Source organism: Mobula hypostoma, chromosome 15 (genome assembly GCF_963921235.1).
Source record: "Mobula hypostoma chromosome 15, sMobHyp1.1, whole genome shotgun sequence".
NCBI classification, from domain to species: Eukaryota; Metazoa; Chordata; class Chondrichthyes; order Myliobatiformes; family Myliobatidae; genus Mobula; species Mobula hypostoma.
This window is the reverse complement of record NC_086111.1, coordinates 59,770,343-59,787,327: the sequence shown is the minus strand read 5'-3', so window position 1 is coordinate 59,787,327 and position 16,985 is coordinate 59,770,343. Positions and strand designations below refer to the sequence as shown.

The window sequence follows — 16,985 nt, the reverse complement described above, 5'->3', positions numbered from 1 at the left end:
TAATATCAATCACACAAAAGCTTCAGTCATTTAAACACACATGACAAAAGGTTTTTGGAAGTACCTGACATTATTCCAGTCAATACACATGGTGGGGATTTTGGTGCTGCAATGCTCGTGAAACTTGTAACCACAGGTCTGACACCGGAACCCATTCAATAAGAATTTCTGACAGATATCACAGAACGCCAATTTCAGAAAGGTTTTCCGAACCTTTGAATAAGATAAAATGATACAGGCTTACAATAGTCACACTGCGAAAAATGTTTATCGTTTGGCACCAAGAACCAACCCAAAATACTTACAAAGTTGTGAGTAGTTAAGGGGAGATGATCCAGGACTTCAACCAGCAACTCTTCACCAATCAAGGAAGTTGCATCCGTGGTCCAATCAATGCGGTACTTTGAGCTACAGATTGTGCAAAAGATATTAACAAAACTGTTGAAAATTTTCAAGTTATTTTTCTTCTCTAACACAATCAGTGGCAACAGCAGCATAGCTGACTTCTGCCCAAATCTGCAAAATCTGTTTCCTGAAAACATCCCATTCAGACCAATGGCTCTCCTTCTAGCAATCACCATTGTGACGTGCCGTGTTGTATGACGTGGGGGATCAGAGTCTTTCCATGACCATGATTGGTCTGGGCAAATTTTTCTACAGAAGTGGTTTGCCATTGCCTTCTTCTGGGCAGCGTCCTTACAAGACGGGTGACTCCAGCCATTAACAGCACTCTTCAGAGATTGTCTGCCTGGCGTCAGTGGTGGCAGAGCCAGGACTTGTGATATGCACCGAACGCTCATACGACCATCCACCACCTGCTCCCATGACTTCATGTGACCCTGATCGGTGGGGGAGGGGCTAAGCAGTGCTACACTTTGCCCAAACACGCACTGCCAGCTCGCCGAGAGGAGCACTTTACAGGCATATTGCCACCCCGCCACCTTGGGCAATACCTGCCTCTTACGAGGAAACGCCTGTCACCTAGGGCTCACAGAAGGGATCACCATTCTGTAGAGCTGTACAGTAATGCTTCAATATCATGGGACCACTGCATATTAAACCCAATTGTCTGACTCCCACAGAGTTCATCAGTTAGCGTTCCTGGCAAACCCAGCACTGTGAAGGCGTCACCCATGCAGACTGAACACCCGATGACCAATCTTTGCGTGGACTGGCAACATTTCATTTCATACGTGATTGACATGAAAACCTTGGTGATGTTTCTCAGCTGTATAGTTTTTGGGAGTTCGGCGAGGTGGCCATGAGGAGACTGCCTCCAGCATAAATGCTCCCCTATCATTCACCGGCAAAACTCTGCAACTCATTTTCTGTTATCGAGCTTAAAGAGAATGCAAACTGGCAGCGTTCCTATATCTGCTAGTGAGTTTACCCAGTCCCCTTCTGGAGAAAAAAAACTTCAAATGTCTCATCTGTCAGGAATTTAATACATTTTTATTTCAAATAAAAAAACACTTAAATGGAGTATATGGATATAGGAAGCTTGTGTCCATGTTCTCATTACTTACAGGAGAAGTTCTGAAGTTCAGCTTTAAAGCTTTACACACCAATGAGGCGGCAGCACTAAAAACCAATCCTTTCCAAGGCAAGGGGCTTACAATAACACACACGCGCGTGCTCCCCCCCACCCACACACAAGACAAATCATTGAATTAAACAAATAAGAACAGTACAGCATTATCCAGTTTCAAACACAGGATCACAGAGAGGATGGAGGCTGCACAGGGGTCATTTGAAAAGCTATGGAATTGTTATATAATTGTTGGGAGAAAATGCAAAAATGGGTCTACCTATCAATTGCAAAAAGACAGAATGTAGGGTGATATCCAAAAAGAAGGAGAATCCTATCTGCAGGCTGAGAATAAACGGGGAAGACATAAAACAAGTACAAAATTTTTGCTACTTAGGAAGCTGTGTGACATTAGATGGCAGGTATGACTTGGACATCAAAAGAAGAATAGGGATGGCAAAAGACACCTTTACGAGAATGAAGAGTATACTGACCATTACTAAACTAGGCATGACAACCCACCTCAGAGTACTGAAATGTTACGTTTATCCAGTTATGTTATATGGCTCAGAATGTTGGACAATATCTAGTAACATGAGGAAACGAATGGTAGCAGCAGAGATGTGGTTTTTGAGGAGGATGCAAAGAATATTGTGGACGAAACGAATATCTAACGAGGATGCCATGAACAGAGCAAGCACAAAAAGAGAAATAATGTATGAGATCATGAAAAGGCAACGTAACTTCATTGGACATGTGATTAGGAAAGAGGTGTTAGAATGCACGGTAATTATGGGAGAGATCGAAGGGAAGAAAGCAAGAGGAAGACAAAGACAAATACTGATGGAGACAGTAACCAGAGAACTGGAAATGAATACCAATGAATTGATCCACTTGACCTGAAAGAGGAGTGTGTGGGCCATGGCAGTCAACGCTCAAACTGGGCACGACACCTGATGGTGATGATGATAGAACTGTATAGGAAATTAATCACTGCTAACTCTGTAAAAGAGTTAATCACTGACAATACCTCTGAGAGGTCACTATTAGGCTACGTCCACACTACGCCGGATAATTTTGAAAACGCCGGTTTCGAGTAAAAACGAGAGGTGTCCACACTAAGTGATTTTCAAAATATCTCCGTCCACATTAGGCGGATATTTGGGCGAATCTCCTCCTACTGGGCATGCGCAGGACACACAGAAAACAAGCAGAGAGGAAACGGTATACTTGGTGCGCGTTTGTCCAGTTACGGACTAGAGAAACTACAAAGGAATTGCTCCTGGCTCTCGCGCAGGAGGACTTAAAACTTATAAAAAAAACAAATACTGGAGCGTATGGAGGCAACCGACAGGGAGTTCACGGACAGTATGACCCGACTGATGACAAACATTGAAAAACTGACCAACTCCGTTGCATTAATAAAGCACCTTGTTAAATGTATAAAACGTCTGCATCAGCGTTATCTTGTATTTCCATACAATGTTACATTAGGCTGTTACACATCTATTGTCAGAGAAGTACTTGCATAAATAGGTAAACCACCTTCATACAAGCAAGGACAGAAAACAGGGCGAAGTGAGTATACTTATTTATTCAGTAAGCTATGGGTCAAAGTATTTGGTGAGTACATAACTTTTCAGGCTTCAGTCTCGTTGCCGTCTGTTCTGAAATTGTAAGATGGTGGCGTTCAAGAAAGCAATGAACATCTGTTCTGGCACGTCATGACAGCGTTTTCAAATAGTCAAAAAAGCTCACTTTACAATTTAACTCTCACGCCGTTCACACCGACTGCACGTTATAACAGCTTGCACAGTACCAAGCAGAAGCAGAAAAAAGCATTGTAGTTGTGGGGTCGTCATGACAACGTTTTTAAATCTCTCCGGTTATCCCGTACACACTACGCCGGATATTAAGCGTTTTCAGATTTATTCACTCTGGAGAGTGTTTTCCAAAATCTCTATTTTCAGGGGCTGAAAACGCCAGCTCAGTGTGGACGGGAGGGCAAAACGAAGAGAAAAAGCTTCGTTTTCAAAATTAAAACAACAGGAATTCTGCAGATGCTGGGAATTCAAGCAACACACATCAAAGTTGCTGGTGAACGCAGCAGGCCAAGCAGCATTTGTAGGAAGAGGTACAGTCGACATTTCAGGCCGAGACCCTTCGTCAGGACTAACTGAAGGAAGAGTTAGTGAGAGATTTGAAAGCTGGAGGGGGAGGGGGAGATCCAAAATGATAGGAGAAGACAGGAGGGGGAGGGATGGAGCCAAGAGCTGGACAGGTGATAGGCAAAAGGGGATACGAGAGGATCATGGGACAGGAGGTCCGGGAAGAAAGACAAGGTGGGGGAGGACCCAGAGGTTGGGCAAGAGGTATATTCAGAGGGACAGAGGGAGAAAAAGGAGAGTGAGAGAAAGAATGTGTGCATAAAAATGAGTAACAGATGGGGTACGAGGGGGAGGTGGGGCCTTAGCGGAAGTTAGAGATGTCGATGTTCATGCCATCAGGTTGGAGGCTACCCAAACGGAATATAAGGTGTTGTTCCTCCAACCTGAGTGTGGCTTCATCCTTACAGTAGAGGAGGCCATGGATGGACATGTCAGAATGGGAATGGGATGTGGAATTAAAATGTGTGGCCACTGGGAGATCCTGCTTTCTCTGGCGGACAGAGCGTAGATGTTCAGCAAAGCGGTCTCCCAGTCTGCATCGGGTCTTGCCAATATATAAAAGGCCACATCGGGAGCACCGAACGCAGTATATCACCCCAGTCGACTCACAGGTGAAGTGTTGCCTCACCTGGAAGGACTGTTTGGGGCCCTGAATGGTGGTAAGGGAGGAAGTGTAAGGGCATGTGTAGCACTTGTTCCGCTTACACGGATAAGTGCCAGGAGGGAGATCAGTGGGGAGGGATGGGGGGGACGAATGGACAAGGGAGTTGTGTAGGGAGCGATCCCTGCGGAATGCAGGGGGGGGGAGGGAAAGATGTGCTTAGTGGTGGGATCCAGTTGAAGGTGGCGGAAGTTACGGAGAATAATATGTTGGACCCGGAGGCTGGTGGGGTGGTAGGTGAGGACCAGGGGAACCCTATTCCTAGTGGGGTGGTGGGAGGATGGAGTGAGAGCAGATGTACGTGAAATGGGGGAGATGCGTTTGAGAGCAGAGTTGATAGTGGAGGAAGGGAAGCCCCTTTCTTTAAAAAAGGAAGACATCTCCCTCGTCCTAGAATGAAAAGCCTCATCCTGAGAGCAGATGCGGCGAAGATGGAGGAATTGCGAGAAGGGGATGGCGTTTTTGCAAGAGACAGGGTGAGAAGAGGAATAGTCCAGATAACTGTGAGAGTCAGTAGGCTTATAGTAGACATCAGTGGATAAGCTGTCTCCAGAGACAGAGACAGAAAGATCTAGAAAGGGGAGGGAGGTATCGGAAATGGACCAGGTAAACTTGAGGGCAGGGTGAAAGTTGGAGGCAAAGTTAATAAAGTCAACGAGTTCTGCATGCGTGCAGGAAGCAGCGCCAATGCAGTCATCGATGTAGCGAAGGAAAAGTGGGGGACAGATACCAGAATAGGCACGGAACACAGGTTGTTCCACAAACCCAACAAAAAGGCAAAATTATCCGGCGTAGTGTGGACATACCCTTAGTGAGCAGGCAGCAATCCTACTACCTATTGTCAAAGGTTTTTGGTTTAAAAAAAAATCACAAAACTTGTGGTAAAATTGTGTTTTTTCAAAATCTGTTTTTAATTATATATCAATTTGCAGATTGCACTTTGAGAATAAGATAGTCAAATCCACCAAGAAATTGATTCGTGCACTGTCATACTCCTTGGATTTGACCTGAGTATTCACACCTCCTTGGTTTTAACTGAATTGTAATGGACTGGAATTGTGTCTATATTTCAGTCGATGTTGCTGCTATATATTCACTGCTCAAGAGTTATCCCGTTCCAAATTCAACTTCTTAGCGAATTCGGAATCTGTTAGCTGTGGTCTGCTCCTCCGGGCTTATCCTCCTACGACCCCACCCCATCCCACCCAAGTATCTCATTCCCACTTTCTGCTTCACAACTTAATGCACTGTAGATTAATCTGAAAGGAAGAATCTTCTGGCTGAATCATATCAGATTATACAAATAACTAATTTGCATTGATCTGAATTGCAGCCTCTCTTTAAGTACAAGATATTTCAATTTTTTTTGCATTTTCTTGGCAACAACACAAACATAATAGTCAAAACCAAATTACCTCCATTCTGAATTCATTCGCCTTTCTCTTACATCACAAAGTGAGGCCATTCAGCCCATCCATACTTTGTAATATTAATTGCTACTTCTATTTGTTCTTTTCATGTCCAAAACGCAAAATGAGCAACTAATTGCAAATATAAACATATAATCCGATAGGCCACACGCTACAAACCGTAACAGTTACTTAACATAACAGACCAAAATAGAAGGATCCAGGTTATCCAGAATATACTGAATCTGGCATGTCTACCAGTTAACCAAATATACAATGCAGATGATGGAAATTTGGTTTGCACTTCCCTCATGACTTGACATATTTCCGTGGGATCTTGCTATATTTCCATAAGGCTTTGATGTTGTACTTTGTGTCATTATCTCAAGTCCAGTGGCAAATGGTAGAACCTCTCCTGCATAGATATTCGAGAACAGCTTGCTTAATTGCTGTTTGCCCTTTTTGTTTCAATAAAACCAGAATATGAAATGCACTGCTGCACAAGCTCCTATAGAAAATGGGCTGTGATTCTGCAAATGTGAGGAGTATAATGAACGCCTGAAGCAGCTACACCTCAGAATGGTATTTCCCCCCACTTCTCTCTTCTAAGCCGTTTCCATTTTCTTCCAGCTTCCCAGGATTTATTACCGTCTGTAAATTCCACATCATTTAAAAATCTGTGTAATCTCTGCCTATTTCAATCCACTCTCCCATATTGTTAACACTGAAATGTCATACTGGAACTACTAATGCTTCTCAAAGTCCAACCCTATGCCCCCATTGTGAGAGGTGGAAATGGGCAAGGCTGGCCAACCGGGCTCAGGTGAAACTGTACAGGCCAATCGCCTGTACAGTGAATACAACGGATTACAGAACCATTGATGAACGCCAACAATGGAGGTGGGAGATCATCAATTACCCACGCTCCACTGGGAGCAAAGGGCCCAAGAAGAAGAAGAAGAACTATTAATGGAACATACTTCACAACATTAATAATTTCTGTCATGTTTATTTTCAGTTTGAGCACTAAAACCTTTCAATTATTTCTCTTCAAAGGAATCTTCGGTGCTGGAACACAGCTTCGCTCTGCCTCCTTCTAAAATTGCTCCTCTGAATCTCGGGCACTAGAAAAATTACACAATGTCTCTTTGATGCAGTAAAGTAGTTCAAAGCATCAAATTATTCCATCAGGATGTGTCTATTTACTTTGAAATATTTCAATGATTCTTGTTCCATTGGGTATTTCAATGATATAATAGGAAACAAGAAGATGGTAAACATATTCTTAAAAAGTAATTCCAGTCAGCAAGGATGGCCTGTCAATGATCCAATAAAAGAATACATTTGCTTTTTTCTGTATTGTTAAATGTTATTTTATTGGCTGGCACAAATATCTTATGTAACCAATAACATAAAATTCCTTTGCTCATCTATGCATTGCCTAGAGCTTCATATTGCACTGGAAATGACTCGATCTATTGCAGCAGTTACCTTCACCAATCATTACAAATTTCTTTAAAGTACACTGGAACAGTGACCAGGTCTTTTATTTTATTACATCCATCAGCACTTGTATCACCAAAATAGAAGCAGACAAGCATCTCCAAAAGAACCCGGCTGCAAATTATATTTAATCTGGAAGCAGATCTTGTTCTGCACTAATTTATTTAAATGGCTCAATACTTCTCCACTGAATCAGGATTAGGTTTACTTTTGCTGATGTACATTATGACACGAAATTTGCTGTTTCGTGACAGCAGCAGAGTGCAGAGACATAAAATTAATCATAAATCACAAATATAAATAATAGTGCAAGAAAAGGGAATAGTGAGGTAAAGTTCCTGGAACGTTCAGGAGGATGAGAAGAAGCTGTTCCTAAAATGTTGAGTGTGCATCTACAGATTCTTCTACCTCCTCCCCAATGGCAGCAATGAGAAGAGGGCACGTGAAGGTCCTTCACGACGGATGCGGCCTTCCTGAGGCACGACCTCCTGGAAGACGTCCTCGATGGAGGACAGGTTTGTGCCTGTGATGGAGCTGCCCAAGTCTACCACCCTCTGCAGCCTCTTGAAGCCCTGCTCATTGGAGGCTCTGTACTCGACTTCATGAGCTGGTCATTTTGATCGCACAAGCAATTACCCTACTCCATGACAACGTCCAAAGCAATCAGAGAATGCCTATGCTCGTGCTGGGCAGACTTCAGCATTTACCTTTGGGGTTTGGCTCAGAGATAAAAGCACCCTTGGACTGATCAACTGCGAGCTATTTGCATAAGAGACTCTATAGCTTATCCAATTTGGATCTTTTATGCAAATTATGCTATATTATAATTTACTCATCTCTTATATAAAATTGACATATTTAATGTCATAGGTGGTGGAAGTGCGGAATTGCTTTGTTCTCTGAAGGGTTGCAGATAGCATGGAATATTGTCCAATCCTTAGGCCTGATGAGTTCCTCAAGCATTTTGTGTGTGTTACTTTGGATTTCCAGCATCGGCAGAATTTCTCATCTTTACAGTCCTTAATCCTGTCTACATGATAGAAGGGTGGTCATTGGTGAGACAGCTGAAGATGATTGGCCAGAATGCCGCGGAATCTCCTTCACTTCTGGTCGAGAGCTAAGCCAACTGGCCTACAGCAACACAATGACCTTCAAATTGCCCAGTATGGTTCCAGCTCGCAGTCAGTTTCCCACCAGATTCAGTTTTACTACCTGGTCTCAGGAACAAGTCACTTTCATCCCACTAGTGGAAATGAGTTCCATTGTCCATATTTGAACCAAGACCAGTTGACTGGTCCTGGAATGCAATGAGTATGTGACTGATGAGAAAGCGCGGATCAACCCTTTCTATCACTTTGCTGACGACTGGGAGTATTCTGCTGATGCAGTAATTAATTGAATTATTTTTTCCTGTTTTTAAGATATGTTCCACTCAGCTGTGCAGATGCCAGTGCACAGTTATATTGAGATTGAAGCAAAGAACACAAAACCACCCTTTCCTTTTTGTGCAATGCTGCACTTCCACCAAATTTTCCAATTCCCCAAAAGAATCAGTGTCCTATCGGTGTTCAAGAAGTTCTATTGAATTAAATTTATATCTGGCCTGGACTTCCAAATGCATCATGACTTTTACCAACAACGAAGACCGTGTAGAACTCACACTCCGATGGTTGGTGTCGACCATAGATGTCGCATCCTAGCTGCCTTCGTGATACACAAGCCAGGACAGTACGATATGGAAAGCAAGATGGAAATTAAATTGATTACCAGATGGTGTACGTTTTCTGCGAGGCATACTCAGCACATCCGTAGAATAGTAACTAATACAGGGTCAATGAAAGGTCAACCAGAAACAACGAGCTGTGCAAATGCAAATATAAATAAATAGCAATAAGTAGTGAGAACATGAGATAATGAGATGAAGAGTCCGTAAAGTGAGCTCATTGGTCGTGGAAATGTCTCATTGGATGAGCAAGTGAGTGCAGTTAGCCCATTTTGTTCAAGGGCCTGATGATTGTGGGGTAGTAGGTGCTCCTGACCCTGGTGGTGCCAGTCCTGAGGCACGTGTAACTTCAACCTGATGGCAGCAGTGAGAAAAGAGCATGGCCTGGGTGGTGAGGATCTCTGATGATGGATGCTGCGTTTGTATGAGAGTGTTTCATGAAGATGTGGTCAATGGTTGGGAGGACTTGACCTGTGATGGACTGGGCAGAATCCACTACCTTTTTGTAAGATTTTCCATTCAAAGCCATTGACGTTTCCATACCAGGCTATGGTGCAGCCAATCAGTACACTCTCCATTACACATCTATAGAAGTTTGTCAAAAAGTTTTTTGATGATATGCCAAATCTCTGCAGGTCCTCTGTAATAGTAACTCCAAGAAATTTAAAGTTGCTAACCCTCTCTACCTCTGATAAGGACTGGCTTATAGACCTCTGGTTTCTTTCTCTTGAACTACAATTAGTTCCCTGGTCTTGCTGACATTGAGTGAGAGGTTGTTGTTATTACACCACTCCAGCCAAATTTCCAGTCTCCCTCCTGTATGCTGATTCATCAACCCCTCTGATATGGCCCACAACAGTGGTGTGTGTCATTGACAAACCTGAAAATGGTGTTGGAGTTGTGCTTAGTCACACAGTCCTAGGTGTAAAGCGAGTAGAGCAGAGGGCTAAGCACACATCCCTGTGGTGCACCAATGCTGATGGAGAAGGTGGAGGAGATGCTTTTTTCCCCAACCCAAACTGATTGGGGTCTGCAAGTGAGGAAATCCAGAAGTTGCTACCCATGCAGTAGGCTCCCCATGCCCGTGCAGCTGATGATTCCAAAAGGTATGGCAGAGACCAATACAGTTTGGCATTACTGGCATCGCAGGAGCTGCCAGTCAGCATTGAGCTCAACATTGAACCGCCTTAGGGACTCCAGCTCCAGAGTTCTCCTTGGGGTTTCATCCAAAGCCTTCCCCATGAGTGGGGAGAGCCGCAAGGCAGCGGAGGTTTGAGATCAGTTTCCCTTCTAGACAAGTTGCCAACCACAGCTGACGACACCCATCTGCCCGAAGTGACTGGTTTTAAAGGCACCAGTAACATGCCTTTGCCCCTTCTGCTGTCAGCAGAAATGGATCCGTTGAACACGTAAAGGCCAGGAGCTGGACCTGATTGTCGGAGGCTATCTGAGACACACATCACTGGGAGTAATCCATAGGTAGTGGGAGCTTATCTCTCATAAACCCACGCCATCCCCGGCTATAACAAGCTCCTCACACACACTTTTTCATAGTCAAGTATGTTTCTGTAGTGTGTCACAGAGGAAAATCATGGCAAAACATTTGCAGAGCTATTTGATACGTCCAGCTTTTTATTTACCATAGTCTGTTAGATCACTCATGCTGGCATCAAGAACAATATCATTACAGGAAGAACAAGATTAGAAATAAACAATGTCATCCTTAATGAGTTATCAATAATTTACTCAGAGTATAAAGTAAATTTGACTCCATTAGAGAACATTACAAGTAATTCAGCCATTATTCATGGTAACAGAAGAGACAGGCCTTCTTACCATCCTTGGGGAAGCCTGAAGACTGAACAGCAATCGGGCTGAAGGCCTCGGACTTTCAAAGCCTTTTTGAGGCTATCCTGTACAGTCATACCTGGCCGTACATTCACCTGCAGGAACAGAGAGCAAGGGTACCAGGTTACAAATACAAAGCAACGCACACAAAATGCTGGAGGAACTCAGCAGGTCTGTTCAATAAGACAGTCAACGTTTCAGCCGCGATTTTTCTGCAGAACTAGAAGAGTAGGGGGTGGGGGTGGGGGAGGGGGGTAGCTAAGAGGTGATAGGGGAGGCCAGGTGGATGGGAAAGGTAAGGGCTACAGAAGGAGGAGTCTAACAGGAAAGGAGTGTGGACCATGGGAGAAAGAGATAGAGAAGAAGCACCAGGAGATGTGATTGGCAGGTGAGAAGACGAGGTGAGAGGCCAGAGTGGGGAATAGAAGAGGGAAGAGAAATAGGATTTTTTAAAATTTCTCCTTCTGGTAAAAAAAAATTTACCTTCCCCATTCCCACTTTTTCTATTCCTTACTCTGGTCTCTACCTCTTCTCCTCACATGCCTATCACGTCCCCATGGGGCCTCTCTTCCTTCTCTTTCTCCCATGGTCCACTCTCCTCTCCTATCAGATTCCTTCTTCCGCAGTCTTTTAGCTTTTCCACCCACCTGGCTTCTCCTATCTTCTTTCTTTTTAAATCTTTTTATTATTATTATATTATTCAAAAATAACATGAGTACATCGAAGTAAACAACACTTACAATGTCTCAAGGGAAAAAAAACATTATTTTAAGGAATGAAAAATTTTGGTGATGACAAAAAAAAACCCTACTAAGCAGAAAAAGTGGGAGGAAAGAACCCATTAGGTGTACAACCTGGAGCCATGCGTCATACAAAAAGCTTCTACAGATAAACATCAAACCGCCAGCAAGAAAAAAAATACCAAAAATTTACAATTAGATTGTGGAGAAAATCTTATCAATTAAATCAAATGATAATAATGAGCAAATGAACCCCATCTTTTCTCAAAATCAAATAAAGGTTCAAAGGTTCAACTTCTAATTTTCTCCAGACTAAGACGTAGCATCACTTGAACCATTGTGATGAAGTGGGTGCTGATGTATCCTTCCACTTCAACAAAATGGCCCTCCTAGCTATCAATGTGACAAATGCAATAACATGTTGGTCAGACACAGAGATACCACGGATATTCCTATCATCTTCTAGCTAGTCCTCCTTTCTCTCCTCCCACCTTTTTACTCTGGTGCTTTTCCAGTCCTGAAGAGCAGTCTTGACAGAAACATCACCTGTTTATGCATTTCCATAGATGCTGCCTGACCTGCAGGGTTCCTCCAGCATTTCTGAGTGTGTCAGTCCGGATTTCCAGCATCTGCAGAATCTCCTGTTCAGATATGCATAGTTCTGCATTCTTTTTATCTGATTTTGAAGTATACTTTTAACTTAAAATGTGATTTAATTATACATACAAATTACATGTGCCTTTCTTTGAGAGTACAACAAAGTTAAAATTGTGATCGATAGATTTTGCCCAAATTGCTGAGCATTCCCAGCTGTCTGAATGACAGGTCATAGGTCTTCACTCTTTTTCCCCTCTCCCCAAAGATGCTGCCTGACCTGCTGAGTATTTCCAATGTTTTCTGCTTTTATTTCCAACCCAGTATTTTATAACCCCATCTAATGCTTCATAAATGCTAAAAATATTAGCTAAAAATTGTACATGTTCTTTCCTTGTTTGCTGTTCATGAAGATGCTTTAATATGATTTGCTAATTGGTTTACCAAGTGCTGTTATGATTCGGGGGTACCACTGACAACCTAGTAACCACCAGTTTCAGAAAAGTGGAAGACAATAAAACAAAAATCGAGTGCTACATACTTTAGTGACCAAATTTCTTCAAGATCAGCTTCATTACTGACCACAAAACTCCAGACCAATATTTTTTATGAGTAACATTCAACCAAACTGCAAGTCTATATCCAGTACTATCCATATCCTGTTCACATCCCAGGCTCAGTAGCAAATTATAAAGTAAGATGTCCCGAGTTCTGAACTGAGGGAGGCAACAGTACACCCCAGGTACAGTCTACCCTCAACACCTTCTACCCCAAGTACATTACTTGAGTCTGCCAAGATGACCACAACTTTGGGTTTGGAGGCTTGTGTGCCTCATTGACCCAGGAGAGCGATGCTGGCTGGAATCAGGGCTTTATGCTTTGGCTCGTGCGGGGGTCACCCATGCCAAACAGATCAAAGAGTGGAGGCCAGAGTCTGAGCGTTCTACCAGTCCTACCAGCCCAGGGCTAACAACACTGACTGGTCACACAAAACTGCTATGGAAACAGCAATGAAGAATCCTTCTACATCTGAGTGTGGCGGTATTCCTGAGTCTCCACCCGGGACTTGCATGACTGACAGTAGTGAAAACCGAGCGGAAGCTACCGACACGATGAAGGAAGCCCTGAACACCGCCAGAGATGGAGGACCTTCATTGCTGCCCTAAACACCAGCTGTGTTATGGACAGTAAGTACATGACTCGAGTATAAAGCTCGTACTTATTCAGGGAAAAGGTGAGAGAAAGGGTTGAGAGGGAAATGGATCATATTATGGAATGTCAGAGCAGACTAGATGGCCCGAATGGCCTAATTCCACACCTATGTCTTATGGTCTTAGTTTGTTTTTGTTTAATCTAGAAGGCTTTTAAGAAAAACACAACATAGCCATTCAACTTTACTTATTTTTATCACAATCACATGATTGAACTGTTGAGATATAATCAGACTCCAGGAAAGCAGATTATTGTGAAAGAATCAATTTCTACCCTTAGTTTCGTAATGAGACAGTTGCTCTAGGAGTGCACAACTTGGAACGACAGTAATACCTTTGTGTAATTCGGACCTCCTAAATGTACAAATGCCAGATGTTTGATATTTGAATTTAGATTTTCTAGATGGGTGGGTTTTGGTTTCCTAAATGTGAATTGGAAGGTTAATTGAACATCAATTACACTGAGAATTAGATTAATTTCACTTCTGCTGTGCTGTTCTGAAGACAGAAACAGCCGTGTACTTTAAAGCGAGCCTGTCCGCAATATAGATTCTTAGGAGATCCTTCAATGAAAAAAGACAAAGTAATTTCACCACTGAAGAATTGCTGATCATAGATACATTTAATTACATTAAAAGAAAATCCAACTATTGTTAATCACTCATTAAAATTGAATCTTCCCGACTTCTTCTTTTAAAGGCATAAATCTTTTGTTAGAAAAATCTCTTGGTGATGCAAGTTTTCCTTAAGACTGCCTTCAAAGTTGTTCAAGAATTACGTAATCAGACATAAATTTACAGCCCACATTCTAACATTTCTGTCCGTTATTTCTACCGCAGAATGGGATGGAATACCCCACTACTAATTTTTTCCTCTCTCTTTTCTGGCAATTTCATTCACCTCTTTCCGTTTACATCTTCCCCAGAGATCATTTTTTGTTGTGCTCTAACCTCTATCATCTCTTCACTCCTTCACCCAGCTCCATGCCTCTTGGGGCCAATCATCCACTCCTGGTTCCACCCTGTCACAGACCTCCCCTTTCATTCCTTACATCCCAGAGTAAGGAGTTCAATTCTGGCACTGTTCTGTAAAGAGTCTCTGTAAGTGTCCCCCACCCCGGTGCAATGCATGGGCTTTCTCCAGGACCTCCACTTTTCTTTCACAGTCCAAAGACATACCAGCTAGGTTGACAGGTCATTGTGAATTGTCCTGTGCTTGGGTTAGGGTTACTTGGGTTTGTCAGGGGTTGCTGGGGCAACGTGGCTCACAGGCTGGAACAGCCTCTCCACATGGTATAGCTAAATAAAGAAAGAAATCTTGGTGTTTTTCCCCAACATTTCTCAGTAATAATGAAAAGACTTTGACCTTAAATGTTGCCTCTCTTCCTCTTTCCACTGATGCTGCCAGGCTAACTGAGTATTTCCCAGCAAGTTATGAAGTCAGCATTCATGCCAAAGCTTACACCAGACATCTTAAGCTACATGACCATATTTTAATTCCTCCAAAGTACCAAGTGCAACATTCGAAACTGATAACAATCCAGTGAGTGTACATCAAATTATACTGATCACAAATCCCTTTTGCAGATCATTTAAAATTCCAAACGTGACCCTTGTTCAGCTGGCCAGACACGGAACATGAATTTACCACAGTGCGCTGCTTGTTTGGCAAGTAAACCCGAATGGTGCCTCCTGCTTTGTAAGCATCCGCCAGCTTGCCCTCCTCCGATTCCCGGCGGTACGCAAAATGGTGCGTGAAAGTGGGAGAGACACTTGTCGCGACGTCGTGGAACACATCTTGCGCACTGAAGCCGTTACTGATGGACTTCCAGAAACCCAAATTGTACTCCATTTTGGTCAGGCGCACAGGTGACCTGTAAACAAAGCAAATACAGATCACAGCACAATTCAACATTGCTACAGTATTCAAATGTCGACAAGCATCACATCAATAACAATTAAGTTTGATGTACAGGTGCAACAAAAAAACTAGTGCTTTTAAATTTCATTTAGTTTCAATTGGAACCAGAAGAATAAATTCAACTATTTGCTTCCTCAGAGGTGGATTTTATAGTAACAAAAATGGCTTCTTGGCTTACAATTTCAAAATAAGATCCAAACTGAAGGTTCAAGTATAATATGCACTTCAAAATTCAACAACTTGATCTGGACTCTGTAACAACAGTCTGTTTAAATTCTGTTTTCCCAGTACCTCAGCATTTTTGATCTAGCTGCCAAATATATGTATCTTTTTAAAATCAGTAAAGCCAACCAGGCGTAACTTTCACATCAGTCATTACTTCACACTTCAAAATCCAGGGAACAATAGCACAACTGCTGCAGTGTTCACCATCCTTGAACATCTGTGACATCTGATTAAGTTCTTCTAACAGCTTACACAGATTCCAAGCATTGTAGAGAATTTACTTAAACAGGTCAATCTTGAAAAAAATAATTGGGGCGGCACGGTAGTGTAGCGGTTAGCACAACGCTTTACCGTACCAACAACCCGGGTTCAATTCCCGCCGCTGCCTGCAAGGAGTTTCTACGTTCTCCCTGTGACCACGTGGGTTTCCTCCGGGTGCTCCGGTTTCCTCCCACAGTCCAAAGACGTAGGTTAATTGCTCATTGTAAATTGTTGCATGATTTGGCTAGTCTTAGAAAAGCCGGGTACTGGGAGCCCGAGAGGAGTTTAAATTGGGGGTTGCTGGGTGGTGAGGGACTGAGGGATGGAGGGGAATGAGAAGAGTGAGGGGGGAATGGAGGGGAAGGGGGTATGGAGGGAGAAAAGAAATCAAGTATCAACTTTATTCACCATATACATTCACATGAATTAGGAATTTCAAGACTGTTTAATGTCCATTCAAGTACACAAGTGTGAAGGAGAATAAAATAATTGTTACTCCTGCACAAAAAAAATACAATAAAGAACACAAAGAGCACTATAATAATAAAAAAGACAATAAATTTAAAGATAAGATAGCTTATATCCATAGACTGATTAAATGGCCATAAAGTGACGCTAGGCACAGGAGTGTCTGAACATGAGATGTCTGACAGGAAATAATAAAGTATTGGTGGTTGGGGGTGTGTATGGGGGGAGGTGGGTTAGTGACTGGAAATCCTGATCAGCCTTGGGGGTAAGTAACTGGTTTTGAGTCTGCTGTTACTGGTGTGGATGCTATATTTTCTCCTCCCCGAAGGGAGTGGGACAAACAGTCCATGAGCAGGGTGGGTGCAATCCTTCATAACGTTACTGGCACTTTTCTGTATATATGTCCTTGACAGCGGGTAGCGTGGTGCTGGGGACGCGTTGGGCAGTTTTGACTACCTGTTGTACAGCCTTCCTGTCGGCCGCAGTGCCATTTCCACACCAAGCAGAGATGCAGCTTGTTCAGATCCTGTCTGCTGTGCATCTGTAGAAAGATTCGAGTACAGATGTGCCTGCGTCTGTACTGTGATGGTGTTGGGTTTGCTGACTGCAGAGTTCTAAACTCACACGAAGACTAAAATCCCTGTCGAACATAAATAGCCACAAGTACCTTCACTAAAGGAAGATTATACTCTAACTCCCAATCTTCAAAGACTAGTGTGCTTCCCT

General features: G+C 42.9%; 1 protein-coding gene across 1 annotated transcript in view; it reads right to left on the bottom strand.

Moving 5' to 3' along the window:
* The window catches only part of raf1b (Raf-1 proto-oncogene, serine/threonine kinase b), a 94,237-nt gene that overhangs the window by 38,601 nt on the left and 38,651 nt on the right, over nucleotides 1-16,985 (bottom strand). Inside the window, exons 2-5 of the mRNA XM_063068146.1 lie at nucleotides 15,033-15,258; nucleotides 10,829-10,935; nucleotides 306-408; nucleotides 65-213 (exon numbers count right to left, since the gene is read on the bottom strand). Of these exons, the coding sequence (XP_062924216.1) occupies nucleotides 65-213; nucleotides 306-408; nucleotides 10,829-10,935; nucleotides 15,033-15,236 (563 nt within the window). The 5' untranslated portion in view covers nucleotides 15,237-15,258. The remainder of the gene's footprint in view (nucleotides 1-64; nucleotides 214-305; nucleotides 409-10,828; nucleotides 10,936-15,032; nucleotides 15,259-16,985) is intronic.